General features: G+C 41.7%; 1 protein-coding gene across 6 annotated transcripts in view; it reads left to right on the top strand.

Annotated features, from left to right (window-relative positions):
• Positions 1-19379, top strand: part of cers6 (ceramide synthase 6) — a 319130-nt gene that overhangs the window by 214002 nt on the left and 85749 nt on the right. For 5 of the 6 annotated variants that reach the window (XM_041201235.1, XM_041201234.1, XM_041201230.1 and 2 more), the window contains 2 exons: positions 6062-6112; positions 14985-15077. In XM_041201235.1, the coding sequence (XP_041057169.1) occupies positions 6062-6112; positions 14985-15077 (144 nt within the window). The remainder of the gene's footprint in view (positions 1-6061; positions 6113-14984; positions 15078-19379) is intronic. The other variant, XM_041201233.1, reaches the window with a different exon arrangement.

The following is a 19379-nucleotide window of genomic DNA, read 5'->3' as shown; positions in this document are numbered from 1 at the left end:
GAGTAATGCTCTGGGGAACAAAAACAAAAGTACCTGGAAAAACTCAGCAGGTCCAACAACATCTGTGGAGAGGAATACAGTTGACGTTTTGAGTCTGTATGACCCTTCACCAGAACTAAGGAAATAGAGAGATGTGGTGAAATTTAAGCTGGTAGAGAGGGGTGGGACAGGTAGAGCTCGATAGGGGGCCAATGATAGGTGAAGGCAAAGAAGAGATTGCCAAAGATGTCATAGACAAAAGGACAAAGGGATGTTGACGGTGGTGATATTATCGCAGGAATGTGAATCACATTCCTTAGATAATATCACCACCGTCAACACCCTTTTGTGTGCATACCATGAATGAATTTTTTAAAAATTGAATTTTCAGAAGTCTTCACATGTCTTGAGATGTCTACCTGCAAACCACTTGGAGCCTTATAGAGCTTGACCACCTTGCTGTTGAAAAAGGTCAGGTGCCTTTTGTCAGCTATTTTAAGGCTGGCTTGTGTCATTTATAAAGGAATATTAGCTGTTTTACAAGAATCTACAATATCAAAACTACATATTTGTGATAGGCGTAGAATGATTCTGGAGCCCTAGTTGACTGCATGACTCTCTCCAGAAGCTGGTGTTACTCTGCCTGGCCTGGCCTCATCTCCTCCTTCCATTCCTCCCCCAGACCACATAGCAAGATGTCCACGACCAAGAACTGCCTTTCTCCAGGCGAATCGTATACGATCTCCAATAAGATACTTCATTCACTCTCTTTAGGTGAAGTCTTTAGAGAATTTCGAGGAAAAAATATCATATGTTGGTGATGTCTTAACAAAGTATACCAGAAAGTCTCCCAGTGTGTCTCAAAAGTCCTCATCAAATACAATTTAGGCAGTTGATCTTCAGCAGCAAGTGAAAGCTGAGCATGGCTTTAAGTAACACTCAAAATCTTCTGCGACACCTTCTTTACTCCTATTCATGCAACTGGTTGCTATCAGGAGAGGTTGCTCATTATTTCACAAGCCTGTAAAATGGCTTGCAGCCTCTTTAATAAGTGCTAACAGAAAAATTAATTGTCAATCAGAACCTTAACAATATTCAGGGGAGCTATTCCTAGCACACATTACAACTCCTTTATCACAATGATGACCTGTGTTAAAAACAGGCTGAACTGGCATCTCACCTCAAGACCGTATGTTGTCCACCTCAAAGGCTCTTTAGCACCTAAAGTATTGGGGGATAATATCCTACTGGAAGTTCATGGAAGTATGATGCAAATGGTGCTTTAGTAAAATACAGTTAACATATAGAAACTGCACCACATTATTTATTACTTTAATGGAACGTTAACATATTAAGAGTTTTGCTTTTAGATAGATGCCACAAATTAGCCATTTGTTAGGGAAAAAAAAATTATGGGGCTGAAAGTATGCAGTAGCTGCAGCCTAGTATAATGTGAGGGATGTGCTTGCCCAAGACCTCTGGTATCGACCCTGACAAACATGTCTTAGATGAGCATTTGCCCTCCCTGGGCACACTTTGGGCATCTGCCCATGAAGGAGGTTGGATACTGCAGTGGAAGTGTCTGAGATCAGAAGGGAAATTCACCCTCTGCTAAAAAGCAGCCACCGGTGTCCTCTTGGCCCCTTAAAAGGTCAAAGTCAAAAGCTTAGCTGCCACACTCTGACTGGAGTTATGGTGCCTACAGGCTTGAGTGGTGCAAGTAAGTGAGAGAGAGAGAGTATGTGTGTACGTGAGAGAATTTTGAACTGATTAAGTTGAGACTTGTTAGTGCTGTGGAATGGAACCTTTCCCTGTTTCTGAATTCCAGCATTAGCACCAACCTGCCTCAGGCCCAACCTCAGAAGAGCAATGCAAACCATCTTAGTAAGGTGGCTTCTCATTTCCCACACCAACCATCCTGTGGCAGCTTTAAGAGAGATTAGTGCCAAATTAGGGGTAATTTTATACACTCATGACTAATAGCAACTGGATTCAGGATTTGTTTATTTGTCTTTCTAATACTGTAACTTAACAGATACATTGGCACAGCATCACAGCATGATCTGGAATTCTTGTAATTTTATGCTAAAAGTGAATTTCCTGGCTGTTTTTAGCACATTTGCAGTGCAAAAATGGCACAGGAAATCTTCTCAGGCAGTATAATTGCCAGAAGCTGTTTCTTTCCAATTTCTGTCATTAAAACACTTCTCCCGAGTTCCCTGTGCACATTCTGAATGTTCCTATTATCTGCCCACCAAGTGCTGACTGATCTCATTTACTTGTCAGCCTGAGGGCTTGTGGCACTGCAATTCTGGGTTTGGTAGTTCTATCCTCCTAATGTACGGTGGTTAACAGGTTGAGCTGTATTAGGCAAAGCAGCTACCTGATCAGCTGAAACAGATGGTAATGAGGGGTTTTGGAACCTGAAGGGTTTGACCAGCGATTTCTGCACCTGTGAATTTTTATTTTTTGCCATTCTACCTACGAACACCTGGTTTTCCTTCTGATGACTACTGACACTTTCAGACCATGAAATTATTTTTGGCCTCACCCACCCTCTATACAAAATTATTAAGCAAGTGATACAATTAGTCAGTTAGGTCTTCAAAGTGAAATCTGTAAAGGTAAGTTTGGGCAATGTTCCATCATGCAAGCGGGCAGTCAGGATCAATTTTGTCCAAGTCAAATGAAATGGTCCATTGATAGCCTTGCATTATGTTGTCCTGAATGGACTGAGTGATCATGGATGCTTCATGATTTGTATCTTGCCCTATTCCACCAAATATTTTCTTGCTGCACGTTCAAAGAGATTGAAGAAGGTGAAATGTGAAAGATATGAATTACAAACAAACAATGCAGGAAAGGGGGTAAGGATGGGAAACTGAACAGAAGTGAAGGTCTGTGATAGCGTGGGAGGCCGAAGAAATTAAATGACAAGAATATTGATGGTTCAAAGTCAAAGGGAGTGGTAATGGGATAAGTAAAGAAACAAAAGATGTATCTAGAGGAGGTGTGAATGGCACTATCATGAACAGCTGCAAAAAATATAGAAAAAGCAAAACTAGCAAAGGAAAAGGAGGCAAAATAGGGGCAGAGGTTGCCATCTGAAATGGTTAAACTCAATCTTGAATCCAGAAGGCTGTAAAGTGCCGAATCAAAAGATGGGGTGCTGTTCTTCAAGATGACATTGAGCTTCACTGGGACGCTGCAGGAGGCTGAGGACAGAGAGGTCAGAGTGGGAAGAAGGTGGGGAATTAAAATGACAGGCAACCAAAAATTAGGGTCATGCTTACAGACTGAACAGAGGTGTTCCACAAAATGGTCACTCAGTCTGCGTTTAATCCCCCCAATATAGAAGAGACCGCATTATGAACAGCAGATACAGTAAAATAAATTGAAAGAAGTACAGGCAAATCATTGCTTCACTTGGAAGGAGTGTTTGGGGCCTTGGATGGTGGCGTAGGAGCTACATTTCCTGTGCTTTCATGGAAGAATACCATGGGAAGGGTTCTGACTTTGGAGATGATTGAGGAGTGGACCAGAGTGTCACAGAGGGAATGCTCCCTGGAATTCTGAAGGAGGAGGAGAGGGGAGGATGTGCTTGGTGGTGGCATCACGCTGACAGCATTTGTGGAGAGAAAATAGAAATAACAGAACATGGCCCATTGACTACAGAGGCTGTTGAGATGGAAGTTGAGGACAAGGGGAAGCCTATCATCCTCCCCTGTTACCCTATCAGAGGCATTTTCTTTTGTTCTTTTTGCCACCCTTCTCCAACCCCCTTCATTTGCTCAAAACCTGTTACATCTCTAACTTTTCCTAGTTCTGATGAAAGGTCATTGACCTGAAACATTGGGCTGAATTTTGCCGTCGATGAGCAGGGGGCGGGGCCCGCTCGCCGACGCACAAAATGATGCGGGATGACGTTGGGGGGAACCCAATTTAAATTTTCAAGAAGGCGGGGGTGCAGCAAAATCAGCTGCGGGCCCGCTGACCTGTCAATGGCCAATTGAAGCCATTGACAGGATCATTAAAACAATTAAAGGACCTGTCCGCCCAACCTTAAGGTTGGTGGGCAGGCCAGGAGCCCCAGCGGGGATTAGAGAAAACATGAAACCTCATCCATCGGTGGGATGAGGTTTCATGTAGGGATTTAAAAAGCTGAATAAAGTTTTAGTGAAATTTATTAACATGTCCTATCTCGTATGACATTGTCACATGAGGGGGACGTGTTAAGGATTTTTTTTTTCTATTTTTATTGTTTATACAACTGTCAGCGATCTCCCTGAGGCTGCATTTAGTCTCAGGGAGACGTGCGTTCTTTCATGCGCATGCGTGAAAGAGCGCACTCTCGCATTTGGGGAATCCTCCCCGCCCGCACAGGGAGCAGCGCCTTAATTGGCCCGCCCACTTAAAATGACAGCAGGGCCCGCTTCTCCGGCGGGGATCGGCTCCCCGCCCTCCAGAGATCAGGTCGGGCTCGCCCGCCCAGTAGGCAGAAAATTCTGCCCATTAACTCTGTTTTTCTCTCCACAAATGCTGTCAGGCCAGCTGAGTATGCCCAGTGTTTTCTGTTTTTATTTTCAATTTCCAGCATCCACGGTATTTTGCTTTTGTGAAAGATCTGAATATCTGATTCACGTTACAGGGATATGCTATTGTTATGCTATTGTATAGTTAGAAATTGGACAAGTAGGTCATGTCCCAAAAGACAAAATATTAAGACTGTTTATGGGAGTGACTAACTGTGCTTCAGGATTTAAGTCAAAACTCTGAACCTGTGAAACCCAGCTAGGTTTTTTTTTGTGCAAAGCTGTAAGGCCCCCCTCTTATTTAAAAAGAGAAAAGGAAGACTTGCATTTATATAGCTCTTTTCATGATCGTCAGACATCTCAAAGTGCTTTACAGCCAATAAATTACTTTTGAAATGAAATTAGCCACGTTGTAATGCACTTGAGAAGTTTTTTTTCTTACAACAATGTTTTAGTGAATCTGTAAATGCATTTTTTTGACTCAGTAGCTCTATCAATTGTTCATTCAAATCACAATTTGCAAGTCTTGGAGTTTGAAGCCAGCCTCAAGTAGAACCTGAACACCTGAACACTTGCTGAACACAATGTGCCAGTTCATGGCGGAACCACTAGATGGAGTGTAATGCAGCAGTGAGTATTCTAATTTTAAGGGGAGAAGGCATTGAAACAGCAGCCTCACCACTGTTATAAAAACAAAAAACTGCGGATGCTGGAAATCCAAAACAAAAACAGAATTACCTGGAAAAACTCAGCAGGTCTGGCAGCATCGGCAGAGAAGAAAAGAGTTGACGTTTCGAGTCCTCATGACCCTTCAACAGAACTACTGTACCTGTCACTGATTGTGGAGCAGCATTGATAGAAATCACACCAAACAAGGTGAAGAAAAAAAAATGTGGCACTGAAAAATGGCACAGATAAATATGGAAACGGCAGTAGGATGTTTTCATCTCACGGTCATGTGCTTTTAGATTTGTATGAAAGTGCATCAAGAAAATATGGACTTTTCTCCTTTCTACACATTTCCTGTTGATTTTCATGTTTTTCCATACTTCTGACTACTTCTCAATACTGTTTTGCGCTTTTGCTCCCATTCCAAGCCCAGACCTTGCTACAGATTCTCCAGTTTGAGCGAGTTAGACTTACACAACTTGAGTGGAAATGTTATTCAATCATCTTTAAACAAGTGGAAATGCTCAATAAATGAAACAGACTGCGCTGTAAATGCTGCAGAGCAGTTCCATTTATCTAAGGAGTTTGGGTCCATCGGCTCAAATACAGTAAATGTAATTATCTCTTACTTTGATAATTAGCAGGAAACCCAAATGGGAGCTGTAAGTGGGGAATCAAAGTAACTTCTTCAAATAGGAGACAGTGAAGCAAGTAAGGCAAATGTCTAGTTTAAAAAAAGGTTAGAAAAAGAGAGGCATGCATTCCCCCTTACCATAGATTTTTTAAGAGATTGACATTTACAACTCATTATATGTATTTATGGCCAAAGATTGATGCAGCATTGTTATTGTTTCTTAAGATTTATTCTGTTTTTTCCATAGGCTCCTTGGTTATGGGAAACAAGGCACTGTTGGTACAGCTATCCCTACCAGGTAACACATTAACTGAGATACAACATGTACCTCTTTTAGGCATTGTTATTTTGGCTAACTGAAATGTAGTGTCATGAACAGTGTCATCAGCTTTTCTGCATTATGTACAAAGTATACTGCCTTTATTTAAAAGAAGCAATATATGTATAAAAATCATAGGTGAGCCTTGTTATTGCAAACCCTGTTCATACATAATGGTCCGTAACTTCCGAGCTCCCCAGTGTTGGATTGTGGGGTACCCCGAAGATACGCTTGGGAATCCCTCTGGGAAGTCCCCAGGTAAAGGTTTTCATGGCAATTGCCCAGAAATGCACACTTCTTCCGGACAATTGCGCTGCACTGGGAACCATTTGAAAATGCAGTTTAAATTGCTAACTTCAGATGGTTCCGCCGGGATTATACCAATCTTGTCGGGGTTACTTACAGCTTTCCGGTGGGGTGGGACACGGTGGTCCATTGTTCAGAGGCATTCAGTTTCTGATTGAGGAAGGAGGAAGGGTTGCGGTTCTGTTGAGAACCCATTAGAGGCTGGCAGCTCCTCATTGATTGGCAGGACCACCAGGGAGGCAGTGGCTCTTGTTGGTAATGAACCCACCAGAGGCCCAGGATCGCCTTGGGAATGGATTCCTTTTTTCCCTGGCCTTCTAAGCATTGAATGGGAACCGCAAAGGCAGGAAGTGAAAGACTATATGAAATGCTGATGGTCCCAGCTATTACTTGAGAAACATGATTTAGTAAATAGTATGACCAGTTTCTGCCATCCTCTTGCACCATTTATTTCACCCTGAAATTATTTCATAGTCAAAACATTGATCCTCTCTTATTGTATTCACATGAATATTATAAATCTTTGCTTTACAACTGTACTGATGATAATCTCTCATCAACTAGTATATGGTCAGGGCAATAAAAATAAAGCTTTTTAGTCCCAGTTTACAGTCAGAACATAGTTTGCCTTTGATAAACTCGTCTACCGGAATCTTACGGGAACAACATACAGGGAAGCACCAAAAAGAATGATCATTTATTACTTTTTTATGGTCTGATCAAGAGTCTGAGTTCATTCCAGTAAATTATTTCATTTATTGTGCCTGAAATATATGCTACATAGGCAAAGTTTCATGGTAAATCATTGATATTACACTAATATTTGCAGCAGAGAGCTGCCATCGTGAATTCTGCTCTATTTGGTAATTCAGTAACAAGTTATGATTATAACATCCATGGATCATTTGTAATTTTTTTATTGCGCATCGTTGTGACAGTGTAACAGATTCCTCAAGCTGTTATTCTTTGAAACAGCCAATTTTAAAAAAAATAAAATTTAAAGTAATTACATTCTGTGCAATGAGATACTGCCCCATCTTACAAAGGGGTCATTAAAAATTCCAAGACTGTGATTGCTAGTTAGTACATACATCAGAATGTGAAAGCTAAATGTTTTATCAGACTACAATTTTGGCTGGTATACAATGACTGGGGGCAGTACATTATTTGAATTAAGATATTAAAGTGCACATTGAGCAGACTTGTGATACTTGTACGAGTTTTATCTGGTTAAGCAGTATGCACTATTTGCTTATTTTACTTAGCTTAATATCTGTCTTACACTGTAATACTCAAAGTAAAAACTATGATAGAGAAAAAAACGTAGCAATGTTTGATTCACTTTGAAAAAATATTTAAAAAGTACATAAAACAGGAGCTAAGTACCCTTTCAAGTATGAATAATAACATATTGATAAAACTTCCATAGCAACACTTGCTGATAAGAGTTAATAATTTATTCAAAGCAGAACTACACTACTTTGCATTCAAGAAAATGGAGAGGATGTCTCAGCCTCTAATACACATTATTTACAATAGCTCAAGCTTGCCTGGAATGACCCTAATCCATTAACAGTTACAATGCCTAATTGTCAATTTCTGTTTTAATATATGTTTAATAAATTGCACAAGATTACAAGATAATTGCAGACAAGCGGAGCAGTAGCAAAAAGAGATATTAACATATGCTTCAGTCATTCGAGGAGAGTGATTGGCAGTGGGGAAGAGAAGGACTGAGGTTACAGGTATAATGCAGGACCGCTTTTCTATTCTTACTACTAATGTGAATAACCTCACACTTTTTCACATTATACTCCATCTGCCACCTTGCTGCCCCCTCAAGTAACCTGTCTCTATCTCTCTGCAGCCGCTTTGTGTTCTCTTCACAGCCTACAGCAAACTTGGATACATTACTATCAGTCCCTGCCCATGTCATTAATGTAGATTGTAAATAGGTGAGGCCCCAGCACTGATTCTTACACCACTCCATTAGTCACATCCTGTCTTGAAAATGTCCCATTCATCGCTACTCTTTACTTTCTGTCTATTAACCAATCCTCTACCCTAATATATTACCTTCAACTCCATAAGCCCCTACCTTGTGTATTAAGCTTTAATATGATTGCCTTGAGTGCCTTTTGGAAATCATTTACTGGTTATCTCTGTTGTGATAGGATGTGCATGCATCTTTAAGGGAGTACATCATAAACAGCTGTCAATAATAACCCACCTCAGCAGGATATGAAGTCCCATGGCTTGTCGGCAGTCGGCAAGTAGCAGGCAGAGATCAGATGTACCAAACTTAGCCTCCCAGTAAATCTACCTGAATATAGTCTTATCTTCAAAGAAAGAACCCATATCCTTGTATATAACTGATATATTTATGTCGAAAACAAGCAGAACATAACATGGTGGCAGCATGGTTTTTGAAGATCTGACTGAACAAATATACAAGCTTCAATCCTTCACACGCAACTGAAGAAAAGAGCTGGTGGGAAAGTGAAAAAACTAACCAGACTCACTGCATGTAAGGGTTCTGCAGCTTTGTAGGGGTTCTACACACTGTAACTCTAATCTGGGATCGTACCTCGCTCACCCAATAGGTATTGGGTCTTGGTAAGTGGTTAGCATTTGGGAGAGCTTAGATAGTAAAATTTTATCTGCTGTGAAGTTTAAGCAGGAACAGAAATTAAATAGCCGACTGCAGGTGTTTCAGTTTAAGTAGAACACCACAGACAGGAGAATTCATTACTGCTGAAGCTGGGCTGAAAAGAAAAGCCTATCTGTTTAATAAATTGCACAAGATGACAAGAAACTTGCAGAGAAGGGGAGCAGCAGTACAAGGAGGTACTGAAGTGTGCTTCAATAATTCGAGAAGGGTGATGAGAAGTGGGGAACAGAAGGGCTGAGGTTACAGGTTACGCAGGGCTGCTCCTAACAGCTAGAAGTAGACTGTAAAAAAGCTTTCTCACTGTTTCACTTTCCCTTTGAAGCAGGCAGCTCCATTTTGCACGAAAATCACGGTTTTGTGCGTAGAACTTAGGATGGAATTTTCCACCCCTGTTGGCGTCAGGCGTCAAGGCGGGTGTGAGTGGACAATATGGTGTGAAGGCCAAGGTTTTACGTCATTGTGAAACCAGTTTGTGATTGTCAGCTCTGCCCTTCAATGGCAGACCGCCTTTCCCACCGTCCAATACCAGGAGCCTATTTTCAATGCATTTGCTCCTCATCATCTTACCTGCTCACCAGAATCATCTCCCCATGTCAAATTTACTGACCATGTCTGTGGGTAAACACACCGGTCCAGAACATGTCTTGACAAGCGTGACATGCATAAGTCGTGACACCGTTAGGATTTCGCTCACATTGCAGACATTTGAGGAGCAGAAGGAGCCCTACAGTTACCAGACCCTGGAGGAACATTAGAAGCACCAATACAGAAAACAAAGGCCAAAATAAGTGGTTCGACATCATGAGAAGCGACAACAAGAGACCAGACAGATACTGCATTCTAACTAACCAAGACTGTGTACCAAGCAGCATAAAGACAAGATCCACAAAATGGCTAGCAAAGCTGTATATTTAAGTGATGAGGATGACTACACCATCGATGCATAAGGTGGTCGGACATTCAGCACGGTGAACATCAAAGAATGTATTGGCACAGTGATACCAATAGAAACCTTTGCCACTATCCAGATGATATGTCCACAGATGAAGGATCAGCATAATCTGTATGCAAAACTAGATACTGGTGCAGGTGCAAACATCCCTCCATTTTGTACAATAAAATGTATGAATCCACAGAAATGGCAACGATGATTCAACCAATCAAAGCCAAACTCACCACATACAATGGCTTGGAGGTTCAGTACCTGGGACCCATACACTCAAGTATCATTACAAAAACTCACCCTGGTCACTCCAAATATTTTATGTTGTGGACACCACAGGTCTAGTGATCGCAGGCCTACTGGCATGCAAGAACCTGTCATTGGTCACCACACATGGTATCGTCAAGACAATGATGAAGACGGAAGACCCCAGGAGGCACCATCGAAAACCCCATTTTTACACTAGGAAAAGTCACCTAACTCTACAGTGCAGATCATCAGCCAACAGACTGCACGACAATGTTTGAACCCATTCCGAATTTGTGAATTTTATCCTGCAAAATTACTATTCAGCAGGCATGTGCAGATAGACCTCCTGAGTCATCACCCATCGATATTCCCAGGAGTACATGATGAACTACTCAAAAAACAGGGGAAGATGAAAGATGCCCATGACTGGCATGCAGGTAACGAATTACCCAACCTGAACTTTGGGCAGAAAATTTGAGTACATCACCCAACTGATGGCACCTGCAATCCAGGAGAAATTGTCAGCATATGCCCAGAACCAAAATTATATCAAGTACGAACACCAAATGACATGACAGTGCGACAAAACAGATGCCAAATCAGAACAATACCACAATCAGAAGCACCGAGCAGTCATATTGTGATCAGAACACGATTTAAGACACAACACAAACAAAGCAACACTGACCAGCATTCTGAAAATGAACAGCAGCCTTCAGCAAAGGTCCTCATAACAAAAGCTGGATGGATAAGCAGAAACTTGTAAATTTTTATTGCTTTGTGTACATGCAGACAAAATGTTATTTTCTTTTTCTGCCATGTAAATAGTTTGATTCTTTAAGGGTAAACCTTAGTTAGAGAAAAAGAAGGTATTGTAATATGATGTGTGTGCACCTTTGAGGGTGTGTATCTTAAACTGCTGTCAATCAACAGGATATGATGTAGTAGTCCCATGATTTGTAGTCAGACTATCAGCAGTAGGCCTAGGAGTGAGATGCATGTATAATAATCTCCCAGTTAACTCTATCTGTATATAGTCTTCGAATAAAGAACCCACCAATCATTGTGCATGTTTGCTACATTTATGTCAAAGAAAAGGAGAACATAGCACCCCTTTATCTCCCCTACTAGTTGCATCTTCAGAAAAACTTTAAGAATTTTCAGATGAAAATGTTTGTAGCCGCAGCGCACCTCCTCTTTAGCTTATGCTTTTGATGTTCGATTTCCCACACCTCCTCTGTTAGGAGAACTGTTAGTGAAGATCACTGACAGCTCACTGATTTCATGCTAAACAGACACAGGACAAATTTAGTGTGGCCTGTGTGCCCATAAGAACAGGTGGACAACTGAAAGTTTTGATCACTTTGCTCTCATTTTCAAATTTAGGTCCTTTTGTGTTAAGGATTTTATGATAATCAATCCTAAACTAATGTATACTGGTTGATACTGGGCCCTTGTTCTACTGCTGCATTTTAGTTTAAAATGATCTTCTGGATTTGCATATCTCCATACCAGTGACTGCCTTGTATACCTCTGAGATGACATTTCAGAGACTTATTTTCAAGACTGACATCCTTAAGATTCTCCAGTTTTTCCTCAAAACTTCAATATGTAAGACTAGAGAATAGCCTCATGTTCTTCTATGTACTGTTATATCACCAGTATTGGAATATCTACCTTATATCACTAGAATTGGACAGAGTACTCAAGATGTAATCAGTCATAGCACTGTGCAGTTTGAGCATCTGGCTATTGGCTACATTGTTCAGAAGTCTGTTCATTTTATTGATTGTTGCTTTGCATTTGGAGAAAATGTCAAGCATTCAATCTACCAAAGTTCCTAGTTCTCTATTAGTTCCACCTTTAGCAATTTTAACATGTTCCTGGAGTACCAATATTGCTCATTTCTTCGGCCCTAATGTAATGCCTCACATCTGTTCATATTAACCTTCATCTGTTAATGTTTGACTCCCATTACACATTTTGTCCATTTCATTTTGTAGAAAATGAGCTGCTGTTTCCTCAAATTTAACTATTCCACCCAGTTTTGCATTGTCTGCATTATCTAAATTAACCCCCAGGCTGATGTATAGTTCTGCCCCCCGCCCCGCCCAACCCCTGCCATTATTTCCATTGGGGCTGTTCAGGGTCACTTGGGATTATATTATGGAATAGACCAGGAGTGAGGGGTGGTGGGAGACCTGACATGAGCAGAGCAATTTTATGTTTACGACGCAGTAGGAGTCAGGGTCCGGGAACATGCAGAAAACGTGGAAGACACTGCAGTGGCTTTTTGAACATTCACTGCATTACCATATGATTTCCAGATTCCTGATCAATATGTGCCTGCAGGAAGATCCGCATGATGTGATATCAACTCCACAATTTAAAGGGACAGCCCAAACATACAATTTGAAGGAATTTGGGATCAGGAGCCAAAGACACTTTTATGCCTGAATGGAATCTAAAAGGTCCAAGGCTGTAGCCCATTATAGCGAAGCCTCCCTGGATTTGCTGCTCCAGACTGTGAGGGCCTACATTGAAATGCTGTTCCCCAGCAACAGGAGGAAGAAGCCAGCTGAGGGCACTGAGGAGGCATCGGCAGTGGTTGCACAATAGGTTGGCAGCAGAATCATGGTGCAATGCTCTTGGATGCGATACAAAAAGTGGTTCAATGACCAAAGTAGCATAGGAAAGGTGATTAACACGTCATATTTAGCAACACCCTGCATATTAGCTCAACCCCCTCACTCAGCCTTCGAAAGCACATCACTCCTCACACCAACTTATCTTGCATGTAAACTCAGCCCTCTCTGTCAATGCACTTACTCACATTCTCATCTGACCATTCACTATTGACTCTGACCCTCACCCTTATGCAATATCATGCCTATTTCTCATTGTTAACAAATGTTCTGCATCCATTGGGTGAACACATGCCATTACTCTCTCCATATTCCTCTTCTTTCCCTCCCTGCAGGAGAGGAGAGTACAGAACACAGAGGAGAGACAGAGAACTGCAAGTGGATCTCACAGCTAACAAGTGCTGCAGAGCATACAACACAATCATGTTGACTTGATGTCAACAGCGAGTGAAATATGATAATGTGCAGATAATTTGATAATTTCTAGTATTCTTACCTTGATAATACTCATTAACATCTTATATCTCCCATGGGGCCTTCACACATCCCACAGGTGGTGGTTCACATCATGGACAGCAGTGATCATTCTCCAGAGGAAGTCATACACTCTGGACCATCACAGGACTAATGCATGCCCTGTACCAGCTTAGATACTCAAATTTTGGTTTGGCCAGTAAGGCAATGAGCTGGATGTTCATCTGGTGACTCACCTCTCAAGTGTGCTGGTAATGGCCTCCTGCATGCTGCCCCCATCTGCTCATGCCCACCCTCCTTCGGAGCTGAAGATCTCTGAGCAGCAGGCTGTTGTTTGTGCAGGTCCTGCTGCTTCTGCTGGTTACCTTGGTCCTCATCTGAGGTCCAAAATAACACTGCTACACCCAGAGATCAGAGCTCCACAATCCAGCAGATCAAACCTCCAAATTGTAGACGACACTTCCAAAGTGTGTGAAGTCACCTCTCAACACAAGTACTGTGAAGAGCTCTTTCACGCAAGCAACAAAGAAAGCAGCATGAGTACTGAGTAGACACTGACATACGCCCCTGTCATGACTTCAGTCCCCTTGATTGCCACTGTCTTCTCACTTACTTTTAGTAACGAGTTCCAGGGTGCTTAGGAAACCCATGAAGCCATAGGTAAAGTGCAAGACCCATGTTGATATCACTGTAATTGACTAACATTGGAATTGACAGCTCTTCTGATGGGGCTTGTGTACCATACAGCCTATATCATGCTGGAATGGAATGGAGAAGTTACAAGGTTAGAGCCAGTTTCCTAGTGTGCCTGCATTTTGCCTAGCTTTCAACCCACCCACAGCTAAGCTCATATACTCGACCACGTTAAAATTCTTTGAAATCTTTTTGCAGGTAACAAACTGGGTTTATTTTTTAAGTTGTTAACCAGGTATTAGTGAGTATGATTTTCCTATATAAAATGGGGCAATACTGAATTAATAGTGCTCCTTTTAAATGTTTCATTCAAATTGAAAATGTCAAAAACATTTTGCTTTCATGCTATTGTCTTTGCTAAGGTGATCTCAACTTTTTCCCATTCACACTGCCCTAGTAAATATTTTTTTCTCATGACACATTTCTCCAACTTGGGAAATGCTTTCACTCAGTGTTCTAGGAAAGCAATTTTTCCAATATGGCGAGTGAACCTTAGCACAACTTTAATCAGCAGAAGTCATAAATAATATTTTTAAAATTCAGTTATGTTTATTCCTATTTGATAAAGCAAGTTATAGATTTGTCACATGAAATGTCAGCGGAAACATGCTTCAGTCCGTCATCATACTGCAAATTCACTGATTTTCTTGAACTATATAAATACACCATAATAATGTCAAAACACAATAGCCAATATCGTGAAGTGCTAAATATCTGTGCTCATAAGACTGACCCTGACCCAAGTAAGAGATTGTCACTCAAGAAATTTGCAGTCAGCCCTAATTGTAGAGCTATTTATTGGATTGCATTGCTGACCCTGATACATCCATTAAGTACTACATATTAACAGCTTTTCCTTTTTTTTTACAGATTCTAACCTCTGATCTCCATTACTATTACATCATGGAGCTGGCATTCTACTGGTCTTTAATGTTCTCTCAGTTTACTGATATCAAAAGAAAGGTAAGAACATTGCACATGAATCATCGATTCAAACAACCATGCAACTCAGAAGGAGACCATCTTTCCCGTCATGGCTGTGTTGTCTCTTTGAAAGACCAGTTGTTTTTAGTCCTGCAATCCCTGCTTTTTGTCCATAACCCCGTTAAGGTCCTCATCCTGAAGTACCTGTCCAACTCCCATTTAAATTATTTATGATTTCCACTTCCACCACCTTTTCAGTTAGAATGTTCTAGATCCCAACAACTGAGTGAAAAAATTTCTTCTCACCGTCCATCTCGATCTTTTGCCAATGATTTTGAATCCATGACCTCTAGTTTTACGCCCAATTACTAAAGGGAATATTTTTTCATTATTTCCTCTATCGAAATCCCTCATTAGGTCACCTCTTAACCTTCTAGCTTCCAACGATACTCTGACTTTTCCAACTCTTTTCACAATTGAGTTCCTCATCCTGAGGAACATCATGAAAACCCATCTCTGTACCCACCCTAATGCCATCACATCTTTCATGAAGTGTGGTGCCCAGAATTGTCTACAATACTCCAGCTGCAGCCTACTGAGTGATTTATAAATTTCTAGCATGATGCCTTTGTTGCTAAATTCTACTCCTTTACTTAAAAACCTTAGTAACCCACATTCTTTTTACAGCTAACATATCAACTTGCCCTTCTACTTATAAGGATGTGTATAAATAGACACCAAGGGTGGGAGGGGGTGGAATTTTCCCCGGCTGATGGAGATGGGGAAGAGGACTGGGAAAGTGCACAAAATACCGTTCCAGTATCCTGACATGCTTTCATCTCCTTCTATCTTCCCTGGATTGGACAGGAGATGAATCTGGGAACCCCCACAGCTGAGGGAAGGCAATCAAAGTTGTTAAGCAGGCACTTCAGAGGGATTTTGTATATAGATTCCCTCTTTCCCAACAGTCCCATGCTGTGTCTGCAACATAGAGAACATGGGAGCACAGTGGAAGAGACTTCCTCAGTGTAATTGAAAAGTTGTGTTGGGCTTTGATCGGCTACACTGAAGAGCTGCAGATATGGCCAGTTGAAAGGTTGCTTTGATAAGTACTGCATTTGTCAGAGAATGCTATCACTGTGTGACAGGTGATTGCCAGCTCCTTAGAAGACACCAGCATTGCAACCATCCTCAGTTGCACTTCCCTACCACTAGCGTTCAGAGCAGCCTGGGAGCAACTAATATTGCTCCACTGGCCACGCTTGCAGAGGATCTAGGGCAGGGGGCTTACCACTGCTAGGTGCTCCAACTGCAGCAGGAGTAACACGAGCAGAAGCACTAATTGCTTTCTTCTCAGCCAAATGCATGTCTACAGAGAAAAGGGGTTGGCCCTTCCTGGTCACAGATAACATCTGCATCTTCCTGGTGCTAGGCTCGCAGGGAGGACACACATTACCAGCGACAAGGTGACTGAGATAGGAGGCCTAACCCCTCCCCTGCCTCCTTCAGCCACGTACCTCTGCCTCTCACCAAGTTGTGTGTTCTCTTCTGCAATGAGAGAAAGTAGAGATGTGTGACTGTTCATAATAGTTTGTGTGCAGAAGCAAGAAGGTCACCATTTGTGGAGGGTTACTGTGAGGCATGAGCGCAAGGATGAGTGCGAGTCTTGCCTGCTCAGATGGGAATGTAAGGTATCTGCAGGGAGAGGAATGAGTGGAGCTGTAAGCTGTGTTGATCTCCAGTGCATTGTGGACGAGATTGCTGGGCAATTCAGTGTGTTGGGCTTGGGCAGCAGAACTTGATATGCCATTCACCTTTCCCATCCTCCTGAGGCCCTAGATCTTCTTGGTACATGGTCTTCAGATTGGGGGGAGCATACTGTAGCTTCCCAATTCCTTAGACACTTCCTCATGTCCTTTGGATAGCTCACCTCACTGCAGCCTCTCAGCTGCACATCCAAGTAAGAATGGGGGACCTAGGGAGCAACCTTCCCAGGCTTCCCCTCCATTCCTGTGGGTGCTGCAGCCTAAAAAACACAACTGTTGGCAAGCTTCTCTGCAACATGCCATGGCCCCTTTAAAGATAAATCATTCCTCTGGCAAAATGGCCACATCATCCTGCCCAACTTTCCTAATTGTTCATCTCCCAGAAAGAACAAGCAGAAGGCCCACTATTCTCATGTTTGAGTTCCGGACCTAAAAATGATCCCGACACTCCACCAAGAATTAAAGTGATAAGATTCCATCCAAGATCTGTCTGCTCATCCACACTTTTCTGTATTGTGCCATTTATAGTTTATTGTCTTTTTTTAATATTCATTCATTCATGGGATGTGGGCATTGCTGGCAGGGCCAGCATTTATTGTCCATCCCTAACTGCCCTTAAGAAGGTGGTGGTGAGCTGGCTTCTTGAACTGTTGCAATCCATGTGGTGTAGGTACAGCCACAGTGCTTTTAGGAAAGAAGCTTCAGTATTTTGCCACATTAGTTCTCCCAAAGTTAATTACTATACACTTCTCTGTATTGAACTCCTCTGCCATACCTCTGTCCAATTCACAATCCTAACCATGTCATGCTGAAGCCTAGAGCTATGTGCATTATAATCTACTACTTTGCCAAGTTTCGTATTATCTGAAAACTTTGTAAAGTTGCTCTCTCCGCCCGAACCTAGGTCATTACTAAAATTATGAAGAGCAGTTAATTCAAAGCTAACCCTTAGGGGGGCTTGCAGTGCTGTTCCCTCGCAGTCTGAAAAACATCCGTTTGTCACCAGTCTTTGCTTCTTATCACTGAGCCAATTTGAATCCACACCACCACTTTCTCCTTAATTCCGTGATCTTCCATTTTCACAATAAACCTCCAATGTAGTACTTAGTTGAATATCTTCCAAAAGTCCATATTGACATCCACTGCACTATCTTGATCAACTTTTTCTGTTACCTCATCAAAGGATTCAATCAAGTTAGTCAACATGATTTACCTTTAAAACATTGATGCTGTCTCTCCTTCATTAACCCACGTCTTTCTGAATGAAATTTTATTTTTTCCATAATAATGTTTCTAATAACTTACCAATTGATGTTAGGTAGACTGGCCTGCAGGTTCTTCCCTATTCCCTTTCCTGAATAGTTCTATTGCCAGTCCTCTGGCAATACTCCTGTATCAAACGAAGTTTGAAAGATTGTGACCAATGCCTCTATTATTTTTACCTTTGCTTCTTTCAGCAACATAGGATTTATTCCATCTGCTGACTTAGCAACTTTCAGTAATAATAGTCTTTTTGTTGCACTTACTCTATTATTTTTCAGTCCATAATCCCCCTCTCCTCTTTTAGTGTTACCTTCACATCATCCACTTCCTTTTTGAAGACGAATGCAAAATAAGCATTTCTTATATAGAGTCCTCTGCCTCTAGAGGAAGATTTCCCCTTAGGTTCTTCATAGGCCCGACCTTTTCGTAGCTATCTGATTGCACTTTGTATTTATAAAGTGTTTGAGCTAATTTTAATGTTGTTGCTAATCTTTTCTTGTAAACTCTCTTTGTTTCCCATATTAAATTTCTTTGAATTCCCTCCTGTGCTTTCCATAATCTTTCTGGTTATTAACTAAACCTTATCCCTGATATTTGTTATATGGCCCCTGTTTCTGCCTTTTTTTAACTATTATCGCCTTTATCATTCAGGGCACATTAGCTTTAGATTTTCTGTATTCTCCATAGAAAAGAAAAGTTACAGCACAGAAGGAGGCCATTCGGCCCATCTTGTATTTTTTTTTGTTCCCTTTGAACAAATATGCCTAGTTTGTACCTGAACTGTTCCCTGAAAATGCCCTCCATTATTTTGTTACTGCTTTACCCTGGAATTGCCTTTTCCAATCTACCTGTACTTGTGAAATCACTGATATTAACTCTTGTCCAGTTGAGCATTTTTAACTTTGATAGTTTCTGGTCTCTTTCCAGCATTACTTTAAATTGATTGGCCAGAATTTTGCAATCCCCCACCAACGGGTTTTTAGTCGGGAGCAGAGCATGAAATTGAAGGGACGGGATTACCTCCATGCCCTGACCACACAGTGGTTTTTGCACTGGGGCAGGCAAGGTCCCAGGCAGGAAGCCCACCCTTGCCCGAACTGAGGCCCTTATGTGGCCAGTTAATGGCCACTTAAGGACTATTTCGCACACAACGTCAACTTTTTAAGCTGGCGGGAAGATTGAACCTCCATGGGGGATCCCGAAATATAACAAAGTTACATCTCGGGTGAGAAGGAACCCTGTTCTGAAGTCTGGCACCATCCCCACCCCCCACCCCACCCCACCCCACCCCGCTTAAGGTCTGGTGGTCTCC

The sequence above is a fragment of the Carcharodon carcharias genome, chromosome 12, assembly GCF_017639515.1.
Source record: "Carcharodon carcharias isolate sCarCar2 chromosome 12, sCarCar2.pri, whole genome shotgun sequence".
NCBI classification, from domain to species: Eukaryota; Metazoa; Chordata; class Chondrichthyes; order Lamniformes; family Lamnidae; genus Carcharodon; species Carcharodon carcharias.
Note: the sequence above shows the minus strand (reverse complement) of the source record. Positions and strands in the feature narration are given on the sequence as shown.